General features: G+C 43.4%; 1 protein-coding gene across 3 annotated transcripts in view; it reads right to left on the reverse strand.

The window, feature by feature from the left end:
* The window catches only part of LOC137642802 (myotubularin-related protein 9), a 113,730-nt gene that overhangs the window by 48,846 nt on the left and 38,824 nt on the right, over positions 1-26,060 (reverse strand). The window contains exon 7 of one of the 3 annotated variants that reach the window (XM_068375668.1): positions 11,545-11,565. The exons of 1 other annotated variant lie outside the window; for it this stretch is intronic. In XM_068375668.1, the coding sequence (XP_068231769.1) occupies positions 11,545-11,565 (21 nt within the window). Of the gene's footprint in view, positions 1-11,538; positions 11,566-26,060 lie in introns of all 3 variants that reach the window. One more of the 3 variants, XM_068375667.1, reaches the window with a different exon arrangement.

Genomic DNA, 26,060 nt, shown 5'->3' on the forward strand with positions numbered 1-26,060 from the left:
CTGTTTGGAAGCAAAGGCTTCACAAATAGAAGACTCTAGTCGTATCAACACATCAGTCGTTGAGTGCATTTTTCGGAATCCACATTGAATCGGTGATAAAATACCTTTCTTTTCAAGGTACCATATCAGCCTTGCATTGACCATCTTCTCCATGATTTTACATAAACAAGATGTCAATGCAATAGGACGATAGTTTGCTGCTAAAAACTTGTCTTTACCGGGTTTTAAAAAGGCTAAAATAATGGCTAGTTCCCAAACACTTGGGTAACTATGATCATGCCATATTCTATTAATAATGCTTAAAATAAATAGCTTTGTATTAAAATGTACATGTTTAATCATTGCATATGGAATTCCATCGGGTCCAGGGGCTGTATCGTTGCAATGAGCAAGTGCGGAATCAAATTCTCTTTCAGTGAAAGGAGAATTATAACTCTTTTCTCTTCTTGTTCCAAAATCTAAAATTTTCTTTTCTTCAACGCTCCTATACTGGTGACCAGGGGCTCCTACACACTTGCTGGATACATTTGAAAAATGACTAGCCAGGGCATTGCTAACATCATTTGCTTCAGTTACATACTGACCATTCACCTTCAACACTGGTGGTGGGTTGGGGGTGAATTTGCCAGCTATCTTTTTTACTTTCCTCCACACAGAAGATGGTGGTGTTCTACTGTTAATGGAGGAAACAAAAGACATCCATGACTGGCGCCTTGCTTCTTTCATGGCACGACGGAACTGTGCTCTACATTTCTTGTACATAATTAAATTCTCATCGGTTCGGAGTCTACGCAATCGTGTTAGAGATCTTCTTGTGGCTCTGTGGAGGGCAGTTAGTTCTGAAGACCACCACGGGACTGGTCGTCGTTTGAATAACCCTGTTGTTTTGGGAATTGAATTGACTCCTGCTGTATGGAGAGTTCCATTCAGTAAGTCTATGGCATCATCAATATTTTCAACCTGTTCAGCATCCCCCTCAATTTCGCTTAGCTCACGAAACTTTTCCCAGTCCGCCTTGTCAAGATTCCATCGTGGCGATCTCTGTAAAGGTGGACCATTGTTGGTGTTTATAATGATTGGTGCATGATCACTAGTATGCCAATCATCTAATGTCCTCCAATCAAAATCAAGAAGACAGTTAGAGCTTGCAATTGAAAGGTCAATGCATGACAAGGTACCTGTCTGAACATGGAAGTGTGTGGGCTCTCCTGTATTAAGGAGTCCCACATCCTCATTCTCCACAATTGATGAGATAATATTGCCCCTTGTGTTTGCTAGGATATCACCCCATAAAGGATGTCTACCATTCATATCTCCCAGTAAGAGAAATGGTTGAGGGAGTTGTTGAATGACCTCTGCTAAGTCATCATATAAAATAATATCATTTGGAGGTAAGTACAGAGAGCAAATTGTATATTTTCTCCCTATATCAATTTGTACAACAACTGCCTGCAGGGTTGTACGTATAGACATAGGTATTTGGGGAACATCTCGACGAATGTATACAAGACTTCCGCCATGGCTCCCTGATTGTTGATTATATGGTGTTCTATAGCTAACATACTCTCGAGGACTAGGAGTGTTAGAATCAAGCATACTTTCCTGTAGACATACAATTATGGGGGAATGCTCATGAATTAGGAGCTTAAGTTCTTCATATTTGGCCCTCAAACCCTGACAGTTCCATTGCAAAATGGAGGAGAAAACTATGGATTATTTCTGGAAGACATCTTGGATGAGGTCTTCCCATTAGCAGTTTTTAATCTAACATTATTACCTGTAGGTTTCTTCAGAGGTGGTCTTGTTATAATGGGTTTTATGTTTGTGTTTTTCTTTGCATCCTTTTGATCTTTTTGTTGAGGTGGATGGTGGACCTCAACTTGAATTTCTGATTTATTCAGTTTATCTTCTGGTCCATTAGAAACATCAACAGACAAAACATCAAATTTATTTGATGTCATAACCTTGACGTTTCTAATGGAGGGTGGAGAGAGAGAAGGAGGTCTCTCTCTTTTCCTATTTATCAGTGGTGAGGATTTACCAGGTTTTTGCACCTTCCCTACCACAGGTGCACCTGGTAACTTTGTTTCGGGTGGAACTTCCATCAAATCAGGCAAGGACATGGCCTGAGAGAGGTTAGCACTATTGTTGGTAATGGGGGATGAAGTTTGTATAGAAGTGGGCAGTGTTGCAGTTTTAATACACAGTGGTAAAGCCTTGGAAGGCAATATGCTTACCTTATCACGTAAAACTCTACTATCATTAAATGATGTATTTCCTTTTTGGGAATTACTGGCAGCACTATGTGGGTTCGATGTCTCCTGTGGTATATTTTCTCTTGATTTCAGTGCATTTGCATAGCTGTTTGGTTTTTTCAGTAGTCTTTTGGCGTGTCCTACACTTATGTGTTCCACACTGGATTTGTTGAGGGCTGCTTCTTCAAACTTATAAATCTCGCAGCTCCTGTCAGTGGATTTATGGTTTGAATTGCAATTCAAACAGCTGGGCTCAAGTGTACACTCTCCATGATAGGGACTGGCACAGATGCTACACATTTTTTCATTTTTACAAACTTTAGAAGGATGTCCAAATTTGAAACATTTGAAGCATTGTAAGGGCTTTTGTTTAAAAGGTCGAACTTTTATTCTTTCATTTTCAATATCGATGTGGAAAGGCACATCAGCATCCTGGAAAGTAAGGATAATCATTGACGTCCCAGGAATCTTATGGACTTTCCACACTGTTAATGGGCACATGGCTAGTATTTCCTCTTCTGTAAATTCGTAAAGATCTTTATTGAAGACTACTCCCCTTCCATAACTAAAGTTTAGGTGGGGTTTGACATCTAACATATCCTCATCACTGTTTGTCGTAAGGTTAGACAGTATTACTGATTGCGTGAATGATTTAGCATGGATTAGGAAGCTATTTTTCCCAAAGCGAGATATATCACCAGGTGCAATGGTTCCTACCTTTTTCTGAATTAGTTTGCTAATTTTAAAATAATTCCCATTACTCCCTTTAGGCTCGGCAACAAGCCACATTGGTGGTTTCGGCTTTCTTTGGGGGAGCATAGTTAAATCTATATCTTTCTCAAACCAGTCAGCAGGTCTATATACATCCAAACTGTTTGGTATCTTATCACATAGGGCACCCATGACATTTAGGTTATTAATTTTGATATCATTGATGTTACATATTGCATTGAATGCTTCTTCATGATTATTATAAGTTATCCATGAATGCCATTTTTCATTTTCAAGTTTCATTCTAATTTCTTTTATCATTCCATAGCATCTAAATGCTTTATATATCATATCATAATCAGTATTTATTGGAATTTGGGTAACATGAAGAATTCTTAGTTTCCCTTTGTTACCCGACTTAATTGGTTTTGAAACATTAGTAGAGGGGTCCTTTTTTGTTCCTAAGTCATCAACAGAATTTTCCTTAATTGAATTAGCAGAAGTCGTCAACAGTGCCGGGGGGGAGTCAGCAAATCCAGGGGATGGGGAGTCAGCATTTGAAGGGTCCATATTTAAGGGTGGGATTTTCAGGTTTTTTGTTGTTGTTTGGTTGGGGTACCTGCTTGAGAATTATAAGAAAGTATCATACGTTGGAAAGGAAATTTGTATTCTCCACTATCGGCACAATGAGAGTATACTTCCCAGATGGTCCACTCCATACCCTACCCGAAGGATAGCATCAAAACAGATATAGAGGCACAGGTGTAAGCTAAACCCGCCTGTTAGGACTGAGACCAAAGTAATATGGAATCATCCTCCCCATATCTGTAATGATGGGCTTCCGGCCAAAAGCCAAGAGTCCCACCTCAAGGATTGGATCCCCCTGGATTCCGATGACCCAACCCTTGAGAGTAGTTCCGCCAAAAAGGTCCAAACCATCTTTGGGATGGCTGAGATCATCCAATACTCTCATATATAGCTTTGAATGCGAATACCTCCCAACCGTGATCCCTTCTCCCATTCATCTAAGCAGGCAGTAATAACGAATGTGGAAATATCCACGCCATTTAAATAAAATAGAAAAAAAAAATAAATAAATAAATAAATGAGCAAATAGAATAAATAAATATATATATATGCATACATCTACATATATATATATAAGTAAGAAAGATAATAATCATAGAGATAGGACAGCAAGATGAAAGAAAGTTGATGAAATTAGGAGAAGGTCGAAGTAATATTAAGCAGAAGAAAAAGATGAAAGAGAGAAATTTAGATTCGAACTGGGGGAGCAATTTCCCGAAGTTCGAGAGCCCTCTTGCCCGTCACCAAGATTCAGCACGGGAATGAAATGCCGTGCTGAAGCTCAATGACTTCGTCAAGGCATTCTCTCATTAAGAGGGTCCTCTTGGAAGGCTGAATCAACTCAAAGGTGCTAAAGTATACAGGGCTGCAACCCATACTAAAGGACCTCATCACAACCTTTAACCTCGGCGCTTCTCAAGAAAGAATTGACCACCCGCCAAATCAACAAGGATGTGGAAGGCTTCTTAGCCGACCGTACAACCCATAAAAAGTATTCAAGAGAAAGGTTAAAAGGTTATGGGATTATGGGAATGTAGTGGCTGAGCCCTCGCCTACTACTGCATTCGTTGCTACGAATGGTCCCAGGGTGTAGCAGTACTCGTAAAGAGACTGGACATCTTTGAGATAGAATGATGCGAACACTGACTTGCTTCTCCAATAGGTTGCATCCATAACACTCTGCAGAGAATGGCTCTGTTTGAAGGCCACTGAAGTAGCCACAGCTCCCACTTCATGTGTCCTTACCTTCAGCAAAGCAAGGTCTTCTTCCTTCAGATGAGAATGTGTTTCTCTAATCAGAAGCCTGAATAGTAAGAAACTGAGTTCTTAGAATTTGGAAAAGAAGGTTTCTTGATAGCACACTATAAGGCTTCTGATTGTCCTTGTAAAGGTTAAGACCTTTTTAGATAGTACCTAAGAGCTCTAACTGGGCAAAGTACTCTCTCCAGTTCATTCCCCACCAAGTTGGACAGGCTTGGGATCTCGAACGACTTAGGCCAAGGACGTGAAGGAAGCTCGTTTAGCAAAAACCTAGCTGCAAGGAACATGTAGCCGTTTCAGATGTGAAAACAATGATCCTGCTGAAGGCGTGGATCTCACTTACTCTTTTAGCTGTTGTCAAGCACACGAGGAAAAGAGTTTTTAATGTGAGGTCCTAAAAGAGGCTGATTGGAGAGGTTCAAATCTTGATGACATAAGGAACCTTAGGACCACGTCTAGATTCCAGCCTGGAGTGGACAACCGACGTTCCTTTGAGGTCTCAAAAGACCTAGGGAGGTCCTGTAGATCTTTGTTGGTGGAAAGATCCAAGCCTCTGTGGCGGAAAACCGCTGCCAACATACTTCTGTAACCCTTGATCGTAGGAGCTGAAAGGGATCTTACTTTCCTTAGATATAACAGGAAGTCAGCAATCTGGGTTACAGTGGTACTGGTTGAGGAAACTGCATTGGTCTTGTACCAGCTACGGAAGACTTCCCCTAGAGACTGATAGATTCTGAGAGTGGATGTTCTCCTTGCTTTGGCAATCGCTCTGGCTGCCTCCTTCGAAAAGCCCCTAGCTCTTGAGAGTCTTTCGAAAGTCTGAAGGCAGTCAGACGAAGAGCGTGGAGGATTGGGTGTACCTTCTTTACGTGAGGTAGACTTAGAAGGTTCACTCCTAGAGGAAGAGTCCTGGGAATGTCGACCAGCCATTGCAGTACCTCTAAGAACCATTCTCTCGCGGGCCAGAGCGGAGCCAACCAACGTCAGCCGTGTCCCTTTGCGAGAGGAGAACTTCTGAAGTACCCTGTTGACAATCTTGAACGGCGGGAATGCATACAGGTCGAGATGGAACCAATCCAGCAGAAAAGCATCCACGTGAACTGCTGCTGGGTCTGGAATCGGAGAACAATACAACAGGAGTCTCTAGGTTATCGAGGTAGCGAACAGATCTATGGTTGGCTGACCCCACAGGGCCCAAAGTCTGCTGCAAACATTCTTGAGAAGGGTCCACTCTGTGGGGATGACCTGACCCTTCCGGCTGAGGTGATCTGCCATGACATTCATACCGCCCTGAATGAACCTCGTTACCAGCGTGAGCTTTCGATCTTTAGACCAGATGGGGAGGTCCCTTGCGATCTAGAACAACTTCCACGAAAGAGTCCCTCCCTGCTTGAAGATGTAAGCCAGGGCTGTGGTGTTGTCAGAGTCCACCTCCACCACTTTGTTAAGCTGGAGGGACTTGAAGTTTATCAAGGCCAGAATAACCGCCAACAACTCCTTGCAATTGATGTGAAGTGTCCTTTGCTCCTGATTCCATGTTCCCGAGCATTCTTGTCCGTCCAAAGTCGCACCCCAGCCCGTGTCTGATGCGTCCGAGAGGAGACGGCGGTCGTGTTTCTGAACAGCCAAAGGTAGACTTCCTTGAGAAGAAAGCTGTTCTTACACCACGCGAGAGAAGACCTCCTCTCTTCGGAAACAGGAACTGAGACCGTCTCTAGCGTCATGTCCTTTATCCAGTGAGCAGCTAGATGATACTGAAGGGGGGGGAGGTGGAGTCTCCCTAACACGATGAACAGGGCCAGCGATGAAAGTGTCCCTGTTAGACTCATCCACTACCTGACTGAGCATCGGTTCCTTCTCAGCATGCTCTGGATGCATTCTAGGGCTTGGAAGATCCTTGGGGCCGACGGAAAAGCCCGAAAAGCTCGACTCTGAAGATCCATACCCAAGGAGACAATGGTCTGGGATGGGACGAGCTGAGACTCCTCAAAATTGACCAGGAGGCCCAGTTCCTTGGTCAGATCCATAGTCCATTTGAGAATCTCCAGACAGCGACGACTTGTGGGAGCTCTTAAAAGCCAGTCGTCTGACGGAGCCGGACACAAGATCATGGTACTGCTGCACAGTCTGTGAACTGTCAACCATGGGGAAGCGAGGAAGTACAGTGACAACCCGAAGCTGTCTAGACTGTCTGGGTCGTACAGACAACTCCTTATCGGGTTGCTGAGGTTGCCGCACTGCGTCACAACAAGTCACTTCTGCTGGTTGTTGAACGTCTTCCCAGTGACACATTGACTCCGTAAACAAAAAAATCCTCTAACAAGGACTAAGCTTGGACTGCATGTCTTGCAACACAGCTCAAGGTCTATGGGAGCAGGTGTGGTAACAGACGGGATTAGCGACTGAAGTGGAACCATTACCTTCCCTGGAAGCATGTTATGCTTAAATAAAAGTCCATAGGAGGCTACGCAGCTAAAGGCTCCTCTCCAAATGACAGAGTCCTCAACGGAATATCAGAAGGAGGGAGAAAAGCACTTTCTCATCTACAGGGACCATATCCGAGAAAAGCTAAGTTCTCTCAGTGAGGGTTTCACTGGTGCAAAAGCAGCAGACTAGAAGGCAACGTTATGAAACTGCTTGACAGTCTAGTGAGTTGGCAACAACCAAAGATGTGTGACTGAGAAGCATGCGGTAAGGTATGCAGAGCATGTTGTATGCAGAGCATGCTGTATGCAGAGCATGCTGTATGTAGAGCATGTTGTATGCAGAGCATGCTGAATGCAGAGCATGTTGTATGCAGAGCATGCTGAATGCAGAGCATGCTGTATGCAGAGCATGTTGTATGCAGAGCATGCTGTATGCAGAGCATGCTGTATGTAGAGCATGTTGTATGCAGAGCATGCTGAATGCAGAGCATGCTGTATGCAGAGCATGTTGTATGCAGAGCATGCTGTATGCAGAGCATGCTGTATGCAGAGCATGCTGTATGTAGAGCATGCTGTAAGGTAAGCAGAGCGTGTTGCATGGCATTTAACATTTCTCAGAAATTCCATGACCAGTGCTAGAGTGCTTTATGCATGCTTGCATGGGGTTTTAATATCAACATAATATTTACCTTACATTCATAACTCATGATTCATTTTTGTTTTGAAGATATTTTTGCCATATTTTGCGATATTGTTAAAAATATATTGCAAGGAATACATATATATTTTTATATAAGTAAGACAAATAACCTCCATTATCATAATGTTTGTGTAGGCATACATGTATATGATTACAAGTGCAAGTTATGAAAGTAATGAGGTGTTATTATTGTCATTTGTTATTTCTCAAGTTGAGGAGAAAGTGGCAGATGCATGCGTTGAGGTGGCTGACTCATAGCATGAGGTTGCTGCCTCAAGAGTTGCGCTTGTTGTAAGGGTTGCGGATGCGCAGTAGCAGGTTCCTGAGGAACGAGTTAAGGTTCCTGAAGTGTGAGCTGTGAGCGATGAGGTAGTGGCTGCACAGAACACAGTAATTGTCTCGCGAGTTGAGGCTCCTGAGGCGCAAGGCTAAGGTGTTGTGCTTGCCTTGAGGAGGGTTGAGCTCGCTGCAGCGAGAGCTGAGGAGACTGACTCATGGATGGGAGAGGTTGTTGTACCTCAAGAGAGTGTTGCCTCACTGGTGGAACTGCAAGTGGAAGCGGAGGAAGTAAGGTATAAGCTTCCTGTTCCCATTGCTGAGGTTGCCTTAAGGAAGGCGGAGGGAGCTGCACACCACTGGAAACAGTAAACTCAGAACGTGGTAAGGTATCCTGAGGAGCCTCAACATCGTACGCCTGGCAGGCAGTACTGCGGTCAGGCGGAGCGATCGCAGGAGGAGGTGTAACCTTCTCAGCCTGACACTCACGCATTAAGACCGCAAGCTGTGACTGCATGGACTGCAGCAAAGTCATCTTGGGGTCGGCAGACGCTAAGGTCTGCTGAGGCAAAGCCTTAACAGAAGATGAGATCTGTTACGACAACACCTTACCTCTCTTAGGAGGTGTGCAGTCACCTGATGACTGCGGAGAGTCAGAGCTAACCCAATGACTGCATCCGGGTTGTAGAACTCTAACTTCGTACGTCTGGCATAGGTCTGGACTTTACGTTTAAGAGGTCTTGAGACCTGAGACCAGCGTTTTCTCCCCGAAATTTCTTCTGCAGACGAGCAAAATAAGGGCTCAATCGTCTGCGGGTGGGAGTGACGGTCTCTGTAAGACACGCCCGCAACCACCGAGGATACTTCTGTGCGCCGATCAAGGCCTGCCGAATCCTTTTGCCCTTCGACATTGCTTCTCCCCTGGGCTTGGGAGCTTGCAAGAGGTCCCGGACTGGGAGGACGACTGGCACGCACAGAAGTACCCTCACGCACAACACTGACACTTTGCGCTAATCACTTATCACTTTTGATTTTCTGTTTGCACTTATTTCACTGAACTCGAAACTTTAAGTGGTTTGTACCTGAAACACGCAATTCTATCCTTTCTCAAAAGTTAGTAATTGCGAAAACAGAATTACAATGTAACAGAAAAATCTAATGAAAGATAAATAATTCAGTGGCTGGAAAGAGACTAAACACTAGATCAAATAAACTACGTTTAAATTCTCTCACCGCATAAAGCTTGAGAACAAGAAAAAACTCTAGAAACGTTTACCTTCTTCCCCTAAAGAGACTAGGGAGAAGAGCAAAAACGATAACAACGTTACTCGCTTGAACGAAACGTTTATCCTCCTCTTTCTCCCTACGTCTCTATCTCTCTCTCTCTCTCTCTCTCTCTCTCTCTCTCTCTCTCTCTCTCTCTCTCTCTCTCTACTTAGAACCTGAGAGAAGAGCCCAATCATATATATCGTTAAAACATATTATTGTTAAAGGAAAATATTTCCCAAAATGAAAAGTTCCTTTATTAGAATTAAAACCATTAAGTTAAGAAAGAATGAACAAAACGCTAGACACGGTTACTCTTACTGCAACGTGACACCGTGAAAATTCTCTCTCTATCGTAACGATAGAACGCAAGTTGAACGTTCTTAACGTCAACAACTGCAGAGACAAAACAAAACGTTAGTTCAACTTTGAAAACAGTACGAGACTATCAAAGAAATTCTTTCAAAAACATTAAAATAGCATAATATGTTAACAGGTAAAACCGAAATGACGGGCTCAATGTTAATTAACTTCGGTACCAAGAAAAGACCGCCTACTATTAGGAAAGGTCGAATATAAACAAATATAAAAATTAATTTTAATAAGTTTATAATAAAAGGAAGTTAATCGAAGAGGCCTATAAAAGGCGGAGAGATATAAAATAAATCTATAACTTTTGTTAAGCAAAATTAAGAAAGAGAGTCTATACTCTCTTAGACACCAACACTTCCGTCTAAGGGAAGGGTCGGCCATTTAAAGGTGAAAGAGAGTTCATACTCTCTTCGTCACCATAATTAATCAAATTAATTCCAAAAGCTAACTAAGCTAATATAGAAGTTTCCAGTATAGCGAATAGCTGCAAATTTTAGAGAAATACTTCACCAAACCGTGAACAATACTCCAAAATCATAAGCGTATCCAAGAACGTCTTGCCGGAAGCACGACAGAGGAAAAAGTGAGGTGGCGTCAACAACAAGTACTGTAGTACCTGGCCACAGGTGGCGCTTGTGAGTACACCCCCTTCTAGTATAGTGATAGCTGGCGTATCCCTCCCGTAGAATTCTGTCGGGCAACGGAGTTGACAGCTACATGATTATCGGGTAAGTTTAATATTGAAAAAATAACAATCACATTTTATAGGAAGATATAAAAACTGTATGTACAGTATATATTCAGTACACATGTAGAGAATTTAAAATCTCACGGTGACAAATGCAAGAGCAACAAATAGAGCTGGAATTAACATTGCAAAATCCATTCAATAGATGGGCGGCCTGGAAAGAACATGCATCAGGGACATGTCACAAAGATTCAAGCATCATAATTACAAGTTTTCTTTTTTGCTAAAAATATTTACTTACCCTACAAAGTCTGTACTTATATCCATGTACATAAAAGAAAGAGATTTGATTTTACTTTACCGTAAGTTTGCAGTCACCTAAAACTGGTTAAAAGTATTTTCGGAAAATCAATTTTTTCCCCACTATAAAAAAAGAGGCTTCAGTTACTGACATGACATTATTGGGACACTTAAAACAGAATGCCTTCCATAGCCTTATATTAAAAATACACACTAAAAAATATTTGGTAAGAGTAAAATCATTAAAAAATGTACTCCATTTTTTTTATAATCTGTTATTTAAGATTACCAAAAATGTTTCAACCCTACTGCCCAAAATCTAGAGATTTATTGTAAAAAAAAACTGTTATAATTCCTAAAATGGGGGACAAAAAATTAGCATCATTAACCCATGGTAGAAGACAGAATACTGCAACATACCAAAACCAATTTCTCAACTCAATATTGCAGATTATATTTTTGTCAAGAAACATGATTTCATAGGTATTTGCATAACTTTTTTAAATAAACTTAAAATATAGAAATCATTCACTTAACATACAACTGTACAAGGCAATCAAGATTGATAGATTTGTAATTTTGGACTTAAAAAGCAGCAGCCACATAAACAGGTATGTACATAATCACATTAAATAATGAAGATCTCAAACATGCAGACATTTAACAATCACACATTGATACATTCATTTCCTATACCTGTACCTTGGCTGACTGCGCAAGATTCTGTGTTAAAAGAAAAATAAAATTTGTTAGGTACTCATGGAAGAGACAAGAGTGTTCTGGTAAACTTACCAAGACGATCACACCCCAGAATACCGCAAGCTCTTCATAACCAAGATTAACAAGGCACCTGGGACTCAAAATACTCTTTTGAATCTTCAAACCAACAATGGTGTAAGTCTTACAAGCACAACATGAGTAATTTCCATTATATAAAGAATACATATTGCACTTTGGGTGTCAAATCTTTTTAAGTTCTTACTCTTTTAGAGAAGCATTATCTTCATAATATATAATTTTTATAAGTAATTTGTATTTTTCCTAGCAATAGAAACCTGGGTCCTTTAAAGTAGGGATATGTCTTCAGCAGTACTGGAATAGCCACTGAATTAAGAAGATAATTGATTAATGACAGGTCGTGCAAGGGGGAATCCCTGCTCACCCACTTGTCACTTTTATACTAGGCCTGAGAGGGGTTGTTTAGGTGGGAAGTTTAATTTAAAGGACTCAGTTTTACAGCTATGAAAAATACAAATTACATTTAAAAATTATTTGATCATACATACATATTGCATAAACCTTTTATTCTTTAAAATAGGGAGCATCAAGCACTAAAAGTCCATAAGAACCAAACTGTAAGGTTCTTTTCTTCCCTGCGCACGTCTAACTTTTTGGTCATGTACGGGAACCAGGAAGGTTGCTCCAGTAACATCCTAAAAGCTAATCATAGGGATATAGAAGTTGTTAGGTCCTTGGCAAGTACGGTATTGATTTAAAAGGAAGCCAGTACTTGACACAGTAGTGTCAAACCAGGTACATCAAGAGAAATGTTTGTAGAGATATCAACTCATCCTCCTCCTTACCAGCATTCTGCTTTTCCAACTAGGGTTGTAGCTTAGCATGTAACAACAATAATAATAAAGGTGTGACGCCTTGTAACTCGCCGGCATCACACGTCTGACCAGTGTGTAACGGTTATGGCTCTTGTACCCCTTAAGAGGGAAACAAGAAAGAAGTAGAAGAGCCAGTCACCCTACCTCAACTTTACAGGCTGCCTTAGTGCAAGAGCCCATGGCTTGCATAATTTTTTTGTGTTAAGTTGATCAAAGACCTACCTACCTACCTACCTCAACGTGACTTAGGCTGAACATGTTGCCTTGGGTGGGAGGCATACTAAGTCCCATGAGGGAGCTGGGGGCATTACACAACTACTGAGTAGCTACCTGCAGACAAGCAGCCTGACCAAGCCAGAAAGACCAGTGTCTGGATACTTCCTTCTAGAGACTGAGAAGGCTGCAATGCTTGAATTCAATGTGTCAAGTCCTCTTCAACTAGCACTGCAGTGCACTGATGTGACACCAGGCATCCTTATTTCAACTAACATAGAGAGATAAGATTGAGAAGGCCCCAAACTAGTTTTTGAGAATTACTGATATTGGGTCTTCGTCACGCAGTTAGCGAGACAACAAAACTGACATGACCCCCATTCCTTAAAGGTTTGGCATGATGAAGAGCCTGAAACTCTCCTATTCTCCTGCCAATACAGAGTGAAAAGACAATCTTAAGGGAAAGACCACTATGATGCTCTCCTCAGGTCAGCAGTAGGCTTGCGCAGCAGTTTTCTGAGGACGAGGTCCATCCCAACGTGGGACCTAAGTCCTAGGATAGGTAATGCATTGACCGATCTCCTTAGGGGAAGGATCCACACAATCTATTCTTCTCCAATTCTCTTGCTGAAGCAAAGAAGAGACAGTCTTGAGGGAAAGACACTATGATGCCCTACTCAGGTAAGCAGGAGGCACATATGCCCATGCTGAGGATAAGATAAATCCCACCCTGAGACCCTAAGTCCCAGGGTAGACAAGACTGATCAAAGTTCCCATAAGGAGGGATCCAAACTCTACAGAGGAGCTTCATGGGTAGAAGCAGATGAGGAAGTCCACAATTTGCTGAAAACTGCTTTGGTCAGAGACATGTAGCATGTGTTCTCCCGGGATTTACCTGAGAGCTATCAGAACGGTAATTTCAACTCGGGGCAAATAGTGTCACACGGAAAGGACCAGGGAGGTGGATGGACAACTTCCACTTTACCGGGATATGGCAGGTACTCGATACCTGGAGAAACCATTCCATATTTAAGGTATGTCAGAAATATTTGCCGTGTGGGCTTTTGGTTCGGCTATCCAAGTTTTAAGAAAATATTCGCACGGTGAGCCCTGTCACTCCCTCCGAGGAGGTGGATAGCATATTCTCTACCCCTACCCGGTCTATGGCAATGATGATTGGTGTGTGAGGAACCACTCACTAGAAATTGGTGCCATAGCGATAGCTGTTCTTGATGGACCAAGAAGGAATCAGTCAGCGGGTGAGCTTCGTGTTACTCCCTCCTGAGAGAGGAGAGCGGCTCTCTAAGGGCAAGAACACTTCTCTTCACGGCAGGAACGGAGAATGTGTGTGAAACATACTGTATTACCTTTGCCTAGCCTATGTAGTCAGTATTAAATCGAAGCTATGACCATTCACCTGCATTCAATCCAAGAGGAAAACCATCAAGACGGGCTCACATTTCTTCGACCAACCCCGAAGGATGAAAGCCGATAATCCTTCCGGAAAGGGAGAGAACAGCTTCCTAAGGGTCAGGATATTCATCTTATGTCACAACAAATATGATTAAGGTGATAGTAATGTTCACCTTCAGCTCGCATACAGATTCATCTGACTGAGTCCTAGTATAACAATCTGTCACTTCCTCCTGAAGGAGAAGACGGCACACTAGAAGTCCCACAGAAATTTTTGCAAAACGCCTACTACGCAACTACTGCTGCTTTTTCCTTCTAAGGATAAGTGAATAGTTCATTAGTTCCTACCCATCAGGAACAGGTGCATTATCTTTCTGTGTTTGCTGATACAAAATACAAGAAAAAATATCTGGTGGAACAGCATTCCCAGGACTTCATTCTTTGGCTGGGCATGACATCGTCCTCAGCCACAATCCTCAGATTGTCTTTGAAAGACTCCAAAGAGGCAATTCCAAGACTAGTGATATTATTTGCCAAAATTTTTTATTTTTCTTGGTTAACTTTGACATTACTTTGGACATTCTATCTAATCCAATATTGTGTCTTCCTAAATACTCATCAGATTTCCTGTGATCAAAATATCATTGATAAAACAACAATTCCCACTAGGATTTTATCCATTACAAACAGATATATATGAGGAGCAGTTTCAATCTATACGGACGCTGCGTCACTTTATAGAAACCCTTAATAGTGTTCATATTTAGATATTTTCTCGAATGTTCATTTAAATGTACTTGTGCATACTCTTTAACTTGGATTGAGCTTAGAGAATATATTTTCTCCAGCTAAGGTAGTAAAGATACCTACTACCGTAAGTAGGCTGTATGGCAGATCCTCCATTTGTGCATTAATTTATACTTCCTAATTATTCCACAAACACAATTGTCCATTATATTTCAGAGTGACAACAATAGGTGAAACCCAATCACTTCTTTTGATCTTTTTGAACACTTTTGCTTAACCCTTTTACCCCCGGGCTATTTGGAAATTTCCAACCCTTAACCCCAAAGGGGTTATTTTTTTCCCAGCACATTTTGCTGTATATTTCTTTTAAATTGCTCTAACAGCCTTAATTTTTGTCATAGAGAGGTCAGGTTGGTCTTATTCTCTTGGAAAATGCCTGAATTTTTATAGCATTTTTTTGCAAGGACGTACCGGTACGTCCATGGGGGTAAAGGGATGGCTTTTGTGAAACGTACCAGTACGTCCTTTGGGGGTAAAAGGGTTAAGACAGTCTATTTGCTGTACCACCTCGTCCCTTAGAGCATAAGGCACAAACTTAGCTTTGAAGAATTTTTGTGATTACATCATACCAATATGAGCCTCAAAATTTTCCAACCCTCACATTTCTGAGAAAAACATATTTTCTGGGCTCAACCTGTGTCGCTCCGTGAAATGCTCCTTAAAGCACCATTTCAAAGGTATAAATACTGCTAAATATACCAGAGAAAAAAGTTGCATGGAATGCTAGGAATATATCCAGCTCGCTCACCCGTAAAGGGTGTCGGTATTGAAACTGGGGCAAGTGATACCACTACCAGAGATCCCTCTCCAATTAGACTTCTCCTTCCTCAAAATCCCCTGTTACTACGAGGTGTCGTTCACTACAGCTACTGCCCCCCCCCCCCCCCCCCCCCCCACCGCCACCACTACCTATTCTTCTCCCATCATTCCTTGTTAGCTCCCATGAACCTTCAGACGTGTTTTTTGTAGCTCTGTGTTATTTTGTGTTTTTGAAGATGTCAAGCATTTTGGAGATCCATGCTCCCAAATTGAGTATTATATTTGTCTGTTTGGGATTTCTAGGTAGCGACACACGAGAAAAACATATTTTCTTAGTTCTTCAAGATATCTTGAACATCTTGAATACTCAGGATGTTGTCCTCGTTTATTATTATTATTATTATTATTATTATTATTATTATTATTATTATTATTATTATTATTATTACTAGCTAAGCTACAACACTAGTTGGAAAAGCAGATTTCTATAAGCCCAGAGGCTCCAATAGGGAAAATAGCCCAATGAGGAAAGGAAAATAGAATATTTTAAGAAGAATAACATTAAAATAAATATCTCCTATATAAAATATAAAAACTTTAACAAAACAAGAGGAAGAGAAATAAGGTAGAATAGTGTGCTAGAGTGTACCCTCAAGCGAGAGAACTTGTTTAGCCTGATTTGACTCATCCACTCTAATGAATAGCACAATTTTTTTTCAACAGATCACAACCAGCTCTAACTCTTTCCTTTACTTGCTATACTGAACTGTGACAGTTATAGTGACTCTTCGTGGGACTGGTACTGTATGTCCTGTGATGGATCGCAAGGAAAATGATACTACATAACCAGCTACAGTTTCCTCTGGTTTCTGAGCCTAGGAATCAAAATAAAAAGCCCCCTTCAACTCACTTTTCCACTCAAGTTATGTTCCCCTAATTTCAGAGTTTATCAAAAATTTTTTAATGTTATCAGGAGCACATAACAAAACTACCAGATCCACACTCTCTGGACCAATAATGGCCAACATTGCTTCTACTCTACCCTGTCACCATCTGCAAACTTGTTAATCATAATCCAACTACTGTATTCTGTCGGCATTTATAATTATAACAAGATTCTTTGGTACTGTACTCATAGATTCTGCGGGGGAAGTTACCCCTGCGGAAGCTTGAGCTATTTTTTCAGTATTTTTTAAGCAGTTGAGACCTATTTCTTGCAGGCAGAACATTCATTGTTGATTTTTTTTTTTTTTTTCGTGAATTTATGGCAATCCTGTTAAATGACCGTCGGGAGAGCAAGGATGTCAATATTTCAGTCCACACTTTTCTCAACAATCCTCGTTGCCATTTTTTTTAATATAATACTTTATGTAATAACAGAGGTTGCATAATACAACTCAACAGAATTTAGCCTAATAATTAAGTAATGAACTAAAATAAACTACAATGATACCTCTGGATACGAAAGTTTCTGCTTACGAAAAATTCAGGATACGAAAAGCAATTCGAAGATTTTTATGCCCCAGTATGCGAATAAAATTTCAGGATACGAAAAGCTTACGAGATCCCAACTCGTAGCCGAGAGTAATTTTAAAAAGCGCGCGCCGCCAGACTTTGAACTTGGGTAAACTCACTTACAGCCTCCCGCTCACCCATTGGTTATCTCCCTACTCAGATGCTAGCTGACGCCATAAGATCCTGCTTTCCTATTGGTCGGCAACTATCCCACCTTGCTTACGCACGGGCGTTCATCTCTCTCTCTCTCTCTTTTCGTTCCGACTGCGGTATCGTTAACAGACATTGTGTGCTTTCGCTTGTTTGACGTAGTGTTAAATACATTCGTACGCCACGTGTTATCGTTATTAAACATTCGTTACTGTGCACTGTACTGTATTAGTGTTTACTATACATACTACTGTATATAACGTACGTAGTGTATTACATATTGAGCTTAATACTGTAGCCATGGGTCCCAAGAATGTTGCCGAAGGAAAGAAGAAGAAGACGATGCTCTCGATGGAGACGAAACTCGAAATCGTAAAAAAGTACGAGTCTGGCATGCGTTTAAGTGCGATCACCAAGGAGTATGGCCGGAATCCATCTACGATAGGCACCATCCTGAAGCAGAAGGCGGCCATCAAAGCAGCGGCACCTTCTAAGGGGGTCACTATTTTCTCCAACAAGAGAACCCATGTGCATGACAAGATGGAGAGGCTGCTTCTTGTGTGGATCAAAGACAAAGAGATCTCAGGAGACACCATCACTGAGACTAAAATTTGCCAGAAGGCCTCCGCCATTTTCGGTGATCTCGTGCGTTCTCAGGCCAAAGAAGGGGCAGGAGAAGGAACATCCCAGCAGGAACCCCCAGAGTTCAAGGCTTCTCGGGGGTGGTTCGAGAAATTCAAGAAAAGGACTGGTATTCATTCAATGGTACGGCATGGGGAGGCAGCCAGCTCGGACACGAAGGCCGCCGAAGCCTTTGTTAAAACGTTTGAAGAGTTGACTCTGCAGGAAGGCTACAGTTCGCAGCAAGTTTTCAATTGTGACGAAACTGGGCTTTTCTGGAAGAAAATGCCTCGTCGGACGTTCATCACGGCGGAGGAGAAGAGGCTACCCGGACATAAGCCCATGAAGGACAGGCTTACCCTTGCTTTTTGCGCAAACGCCAGTGGGGACTGCAAGATAAAGCCCCTGCTGGTGTACCATTCTGAAAATCCCCAAGCCTTCAAAGCCCACAAAGTCATCAAGGAGAACCTTCCCGTGATGTGGAGGGCGAATGCTAAAGCCAGGGTAACGAGGCAACGTTTCACTGATTGGGTGAATGTCTGCTTTGGTCCGACTGTCCGAAAATATTTGGAAGAAAAGCGCCTCCCTATGAAATGTCTGCTGGTGTTGGACAATGCTCCAGCTCACCCTCCTGGCCTCAAGGAATATTTTCTGGCCGAGTATTCCTTCATAAAGGTCCTGTATCTACTGCCTAACACCACCCCTCTCCTCCAGCCCATGGACCAGCAAGTTATTTCTAATTTTAAAAAATTGTACACGAAGCATCTCTTCCAGAGATGTTTCCAAGTCACAGAAAGTACAAACCTCACTCTGCGTGAATTCTGGAAAGATCACTTTAATATCGTGATATGCCTCAAACTCATCGATCTCGCTTGGCAGGAAGTTTCGATGCGTACCCTGAACTCATCTTGGAGGAAGCTGTGGCCTGATGTTGTCTCTGCACGACACTTCGAGGGGTTCGGGAAGCCTGGAGGCGAAGCCGAGATCGTTGATGATCCTGAACCCATTCAGCAGTCTGAGGTGGCTGACATCGTACATCTTGGTACGTCCATGGGGCTGGAAGTTAGTGCCGAGGATATAGATGAACTTATCGAGGAGCACCACGAGGAGTTGACGACGGACGACCTGAAGGAGTTGGAGACGATGCAAATGAGTGTTGTTCAAGAGCAGTTCTCTAGCGGTGATGAGGAGGATGTTACACCTTTGAAAACGGCAGACATCAAGGAAATTCTCGCATGTTTCCATAAAATGACAGACTACGTTGAAAAGGAACATCCAGAAAAAGTTTATACCAACCGTGTGCTTCAACACTGCAATGACGTTTGCCTAACGCATTTTAGAAATGTGTTGAAAAGTAGGCAGAAACAAGCTTCAATAGATAGTTTCTTATTAAAGAGGCCAGCAGTATTAGTAGGCCAAGACGAAGGTGAAAGTGAAGAAAAGAAACAGAAAAGAGGAAGTGATGAAGAATTAGAAGGTGAAAGTAAAGAAAAGAAACAGAAAAAAGAAAGTGATGAAGAAGTAGAAGAAATTTAGAAAATATGAAAAACGTAAAGTTATAAAAAAGGGATTTTGACGTAGGAAAAATCTATTTCTGGGCGAAGGACCTGTGCCGCCCAGTGAATAAGCTCCATTTAGCACTTATTCTTAGGTAATTTACTACTAAATATACCAGAGAAAAAATGTAAAGGAGTGCTAGGTTAACTAGCTCGCTCACCTATTGGTGTCGGTATAAAATTGGGCGTATATTCCAGAGGTCCCGCACTATTTAGATTAATCCACGACAGAGAACCCCAATAGAGGAGAGCCGTTCAACCTCACTCGGTACTACTACAATGCATCCGCTCAGAACCCAACTCCTTAGCACCCAAAGTTTGGGGACTCCAAGGGAGAGGAGCTGGGAGGGTTCACTGGGCGGCACAGGTCCTTCGCCCAGAAATAGATTTTTCCTACGTCAAAATCCCTTTTCTGGGCTCGAACCTGTGCCGCCCAGTGAATCTATACAAGAGAAAAATGTCACCAAACTTGCAAAATAAAGGAAAAAACATAAGCGTAAGAGAAATACAGGATGCTTTAATCAGAGATGAGTACCAAAAAACAATTATAAGGGTATCTTAAATATGAACATAAATCCAATAAGGTAGGTATAATAATGCCGTGAGTGATAATATATACAGATACTCAGGAGCATAAAATTTACAAATATAATAACAGTATTCAGGTGCGAGACCAACGAATACAATAGGGTATAAATGAGGCAGGTAAGAGGGAGAGATAAAGAGTCAAGGCATTAACCTGTGAGTTACTCGTGAGTAACTACGCTCCCTGCGGCTACTGTAGAAAATTTTAGGGCTTCCAAATGTTTAAGGTAGTGTTTCTTGAACACTGACGGTGATTTCCACCCTGTATACCTGGAAAGGTCTGTAAAATTCATGTGGTGAAAGAAGTTCACCGAGGTGGCAACCGCCCTGATATCATGTGCAAGAGGAAAAGAGTCAGGGTTAGCTTGTTTAATAAAATACAAAATTTGTTGCCTGATCCCTTTAATAGTAATGGTACCGCCTTGTTCTCTAACGAATAGAGGCCCCGAGGAGTTAGAGGAGGTCCGGGATAGATAAGACCTAAGAGTAGTGACAGGGCACAGCGACGGATCTTGCGTGAGGGGAACAATTTTCCAGGAGGTCCATCTGTTTTGAGGGTCTTCATTCTTAGCCAAAAAGAATTTGTTAGGAGAAAGAAGGACCTCTCCTGAAGGCAGAAAGTCAATATGACCCGGGTCTCTCGACAAGGCTGCCAATTCAGAAATTCTTGCCCCGGAAGCCAAGCTCACTAAGAAAAGTGTTTTCCTGAGAAGGGGCATGTAATCACAAGAACTGTTAATGGTATCAGAAGCCAATTTGAGTACGTCATTAAGGAACCAGGTCACCGGGGTAGGACGAGTAACCGGTTTCAGTCTGGCACAAGCTTTCGGAATTGAAGCTAACAAAGAGTCGGTTAAGTCTATGTTAAAACCCACTAGGAAGATCTTTTTCAGAGCCGATTTAATAGTGGTGATAGTATTGGCTGCCAGACCTGATTCTAATAAAGATCTAAAGAAAGTGACTAAGGTTCAAGTTCATACAGTTCACGTCTGAGTCTATTAAAAATTTTGCCAACTTTTTAACTGCAGAGTCATACTGACGGATGGTGGAATCCCGTTTATCCGATTCTAGGAACAAGGTGTTTTGAGGATCAATATTGGCACCATGCATAGCCGCAAACTTCATAAAGTCCATAAAGTTAGGGCGCTCTGAATGTTTGAGAAAGCGTACACAACGCGTGTTTGTACTATCTGAGACAGAACCGGATTGGGTATCGGGTGAGGGTATAATCTCAACTCCCGCAGGAGAGGATACCAGTTGCTCTTGGGCCAGTTGGGTGCGACCAAGGCTACTTGTCCCTTGAAGGATCTCAGTTTGTCTAGAACTTTCAGCAAAAGATTCACCGGGGGAAAGAGATAAATCTTTTCCCAGTTGTCCCAATTCTGTGACATGGCGTCTGTGGCGTAAGCCTGAGGGTCTAGATTGGGAGCCACATATACTCTCAATTTGTGGTTGGATTCCGTGGCGAAGAGGTCCACTTGGAGACCGGGAACCTGAGAGAGAATCCACCGAAATGACTTTAGATCGAGTGACCATTCCGATTCTAGAGGGGAGGTCCGGGACAGGGCGTCTGCCACTACATTCCGGACTCCCGCCAGGTGGACAGCTGAAAGATGCCAACGGTTCGAGGCTGCTAGGGAGAATATGGCTACTAGAACATGGTTCAGAGGCCCTGACTTTGACCCGCCTCTGTTGAGGCAGCGGACCACCACTTCGCTGTCGAGGACCAGACGAAGGTGTTGTTTCTTGGGAAGAGCGAGACGTTTATGGGTTAGAAGAACTGCCATGGCCTCTAGCACATTGATGTGAAAATGGCGGAACAAGGGAGTCCAAAGACCTTGAACTTTCTTGAGCTGAGAATAGCCGCCCCAACCTGATAAGGATGCGTCTGTGTGAATGATTAATTCCGGAGGCGGAAATCGAAGGGGAACTGACTTTGACAGACTGTTTGCTCTTGTCCAAGGAAGAAGTCTTTCCCGTAGAATGGGAGGAAGGCGGACTTTCCTGTCCCGGAGCTTCCGGTTCGCCCTCGAACGCCAGACACGATTGATATCTTTCAATTTTGCCTTCAGAAGAAGATTCGTCACTGAGGCAAACTGAAGGGACCCCAGAATCTTCTCTTGGAGTCGTCTGGAACTTACTTTGTCTTTGAGAAAGCGTTTGGTGTTCCTTGCAATCTCTAACCTCTTGGGTCTGGGAAGACACAGAGTATGAGATATAAGATCCCATTGCAGGCCGAGCCATTGGAACTTCGATTTTGGAAGAAGACGGGACTTCTTGAAGTTGATCTGGAAGCCTAGAGATTGAAGATAATGGATGACTTTGTGAGTGGCTTTTAGGCAATTTTGGGAGGTGTCTGACCAAATGAGCCAGTCGTCCTGATAGGCTACTACTTGAATCCCTTGATTCCTGAGTTCCTGAACAGCGACTTCTGCTAGCTTTGTGAAGATCCTTGGGGCAATGTTGAGCCCGAAAGGCATCACCTTGAAGGAGTAACTTTTGTCCCCAAAGCGAAAGCCTAGGTACGGACGGAAGTGTCTCGCTATCGGGACGTGATAGTAGGCGTCTGTAAGATCGATAGAGGTGGTGACGGCCCCACGGGGAAGTAAGGTCCGCACCTGCGAGACTTGTCGCATTGAATGGACAAGTTGAGAAGGGATAGATCTAGAATCACTCTTCTCTTGTCTGAATCCTTCTTCGGGACACTGAACAGCCGACCTTGAAACTTCAGATGTTTCGTTTCTTGTATGGCGTTCTTTTGTAAAAGATCCTGGACAAATTCGACCAGGTCCGGAGTGGAATGTTGACGAAATTTGTTCGGAGGAGGAGGTCCTTGAATCCAACTCCACCCTAGTCCCTTGGAGATGATACTGAACGCCCAGGGACTGAACCTCCATTTGTTGCGGAAGGCATAGAGCCTCCCCCCTACCTGCTGCACCTCAGTATTGGTTTGAGGAGTTGCCTCCATGTCCGCCTCGGAAGTTCTTTCCTCTGCGAAAGGCTCTTCCCCTGCCTTTGTTCTGGTTAGAGCCACGGTGGTAGCCTCTACCTCTACCATAACTCTGGGAAGAGCTATGAGCCTCGTAGGACTGGTTAAAGGCAGGGGAAGTGGCGGAGGCACCAGAAAGCTGGCTCTTAGGTAGCAGAACGGTGACATAGTCATCCGAAGGAGCCCGAGAGGTGGAAGGCTGTGCAGGGACAACAGAAGATGGAGGAAGAGGCAGCCGGAAGTTGGATGAGGTACTCTGTTGTTGCCTGAACTGGGTGGAGGTATATGGTCTAAGCTTCTTCCTACCCCGGGCTTGATAATTTGCGGGGTCATACTTGCGTTTAGGGGTCAAACCCCAACGGGCTTTAAGGCTCTGATTAACCCTAGTGGCCTCCGCCAAGACTTCCTCTACGAGATCCTCGGGGAAGAGATTTGAACCCCAACAGGAGGACCGGATGAGTTTATTAGGTTCATGCCTAATCGTCGCCTCAGCTAGAACATGCTTGCGACATCTGCGTTTAGCAGTAGCGAAGTCATACAAGTCATAATATAAAGACTGTAACGTAGCCTTGTTGAGAGACTTAAAAATACTCTCCGTATCGTAAGTCAAGGCTATCGACTCCGTGGATGTGGCCAGGTTTAGAGTACGGCCCACACGTAGGCGGGAATCATATTCCTGTTTAATGAGGGATTCCGGGAGACGGGGAAGCTTCTCACTAAACAAGACTGAGGCACAGTCTGCTGCAAGCTTGCCGGAGGTAAAGGTGGTATGGACGTTGTCCCAACACTCAATACCTGAGGGAAGAAGGAGGGAGATTGGATCCACCTCTCGGATGGGAGGCAAGGGCTTCTCCTCCAGAGCATATTGAAAGGCAAGCTCTGCCACCTTATTGACGCATGGAGTCAAGGTGTTCTTGTCCATTAAGAACATCGTAAAGGAGCTTTTATAAGGCGTCAGCATGGTGTTAGTGCAGCCGATGTCATTCAAAAATCTGGCCCAAACAGATTGGGCTTGCTCCTTCGGGAAGATGACCGTCTCTTTGGGGACCTTGTCTAATCGGACTAAAGCTTCCTCGGTAAGTCTGGCATAACCATGAAATGGAAATGCCAGACCCGGAGGAAAGAATTCAAAGTCCTCTAGAGGACGAGTGCCAAGGCCCTCCAGAGTCAACATTCCGTCTGAGAACGGGGAATGAAGAGCCATCCGCCAGGGGTTGTTCTTGGCAAACGGCGGGAGCTTAGAGGCATCCGGTATGAGAGAGCTTTGGACTCTCTCCGGAGCTCCTTGCTCTAAAGCCCCAATTCTCTGACCGAAGTTAGAGAACATCGTGTCCATCCTCGACTGCATCTCCGAAACCAACTTTGTCTGCATCTCCGACACGATGCGAAGCATAGCTGATTCGGAAAGGCCCGGGCTAGCAGCAGGAGGGGCGGAAGGAACTCCCGGGTCGTGAGACTTAGAGGAGGAACCAGAGGTCTTTGAAGACGGGTTTTTACCATGTTTAGAGCCATGAGAAGTCTTGTGAGGCTTGCGAGCTTTGGGTAAGGTCCTTGAAGTAGACTTATCCTTAGGGGGAACCGGGTATGAACGTTGAGACGAATCACGGTCCCCAGAAAATCCAAGAAAGGAAGAGCGATCAGAAGAAGAAGAAAGAGCGGGGCTGAGGATAGGAATCTCAGCGCCGGACACACCTGCCTCACTTACCACCCTACCTGTATCCGGCTCGTCTAGCAACATTGGTTCGACGTCCAGGTTCATGGAGGCAACATTGTCCTCCAGACCTCCGGGGGCGTCCGATGGATCTTGCTCTGGGTCGATGAGACCCGTTATAGTGGCATCAATGTGGGCAATGATGGGAGCTGCCACATGCCTAGCCACAGCAGCTGAAGACTTGGCGTTGGGGTAAACCATGGTGCAGTAGTCCTCAGATAGGACGTACGGCCGCTTAGACTTCACATTCCGGGCAAACCCACCAACCCACACCTTCAGTGTGGCCCGAGCCGCAGACTTTTGCTCCGGGGATGCCTGAAATAATAGTGGGAATTATAAAAGGGAGACTCCCAATGGTCCTTCAAGACCATAGATATCTTACTAATAGTAAATAAAATAAGAAGGCAATATAGCCAATGGGACTCACCGAGTCAGATCCAAGGGTAGTGATGAGGTCGAAGCAAATCACACAGTTATCCGGGTGCCATACCACAACGTTTTCCAGTTGAACCCCACAAGGGGCGTGAGATCGGCAGACGGAGTGGCCACAAGGCTGGTGCAGAACAGCTGCACAGGCCGGCGTCAGACAATGCACCATCTGTAAAAAGAATAGTATATGAGAAACTGTAATTCTCTTAAGTAGGGGCGGGTCTGGAGGACCCTGACCTAACATAGGTCTAACACAAGATTAGAGCTTAACTGTACTATTCTTTAAGTAGGGGCGGGTCCGGAGGACCCGGGCCTAACATAGGTCTAACACAAGAATAGAGCTTAATTGTACTATTCTTTTAAGACCCGGGCCTAACATAGGTCTAACACAAGATTAGAGCTTAACTGTAATATTCTTACATAGGGGCGGGACCGGAGGTCCCGGCCTAAACATAAGTCTAACTTGAAACTAAAGTATAGCCATCCATTCCGGTCAAGCCGGGAGCATAAAAAAAGGATGCAATAACAAGGAATTAAGACACATAGTGTCTGATTTCCCGGGGTGGGGTAGACCCCGGGCCGGGAAATAAAGGTATATTCAATACCAATTCCTTTAGGGACTCCGGGGTAGTGATCTGTCATATATAATCATCATAGGAAATGTTATAAAATAATAGGGGGGCGGAACTGTAACTAAGAACTGCCAATCGAACCCGGAGGGTTTCGTATAACATAAGCCAGAATGAAAAGTGAATATAAAATAGGGTGCACCGGGATCCAACTCTGTTGACCGGTGGCCAACCAGACTAGACAGAGACGAAACCGCCGGGCCACCCGGAGGACAAAGTCCATAAACA

This window comes from Palaemon carinicauda, chromosome 6 (genome assembly GCF_036898095.1).
Source record: "Palaemon carinicauda isolate YSFRI2023 chromosome 6, ASM3689809v2, whole genome shotgun sequence".
Taxonomy (NCBI): Eukaryota; Metazoa; Arthropoda; class Malacostraca; order Decapoda; family Palaemonidae; genus Palaemon; species Palaemon carinicauda.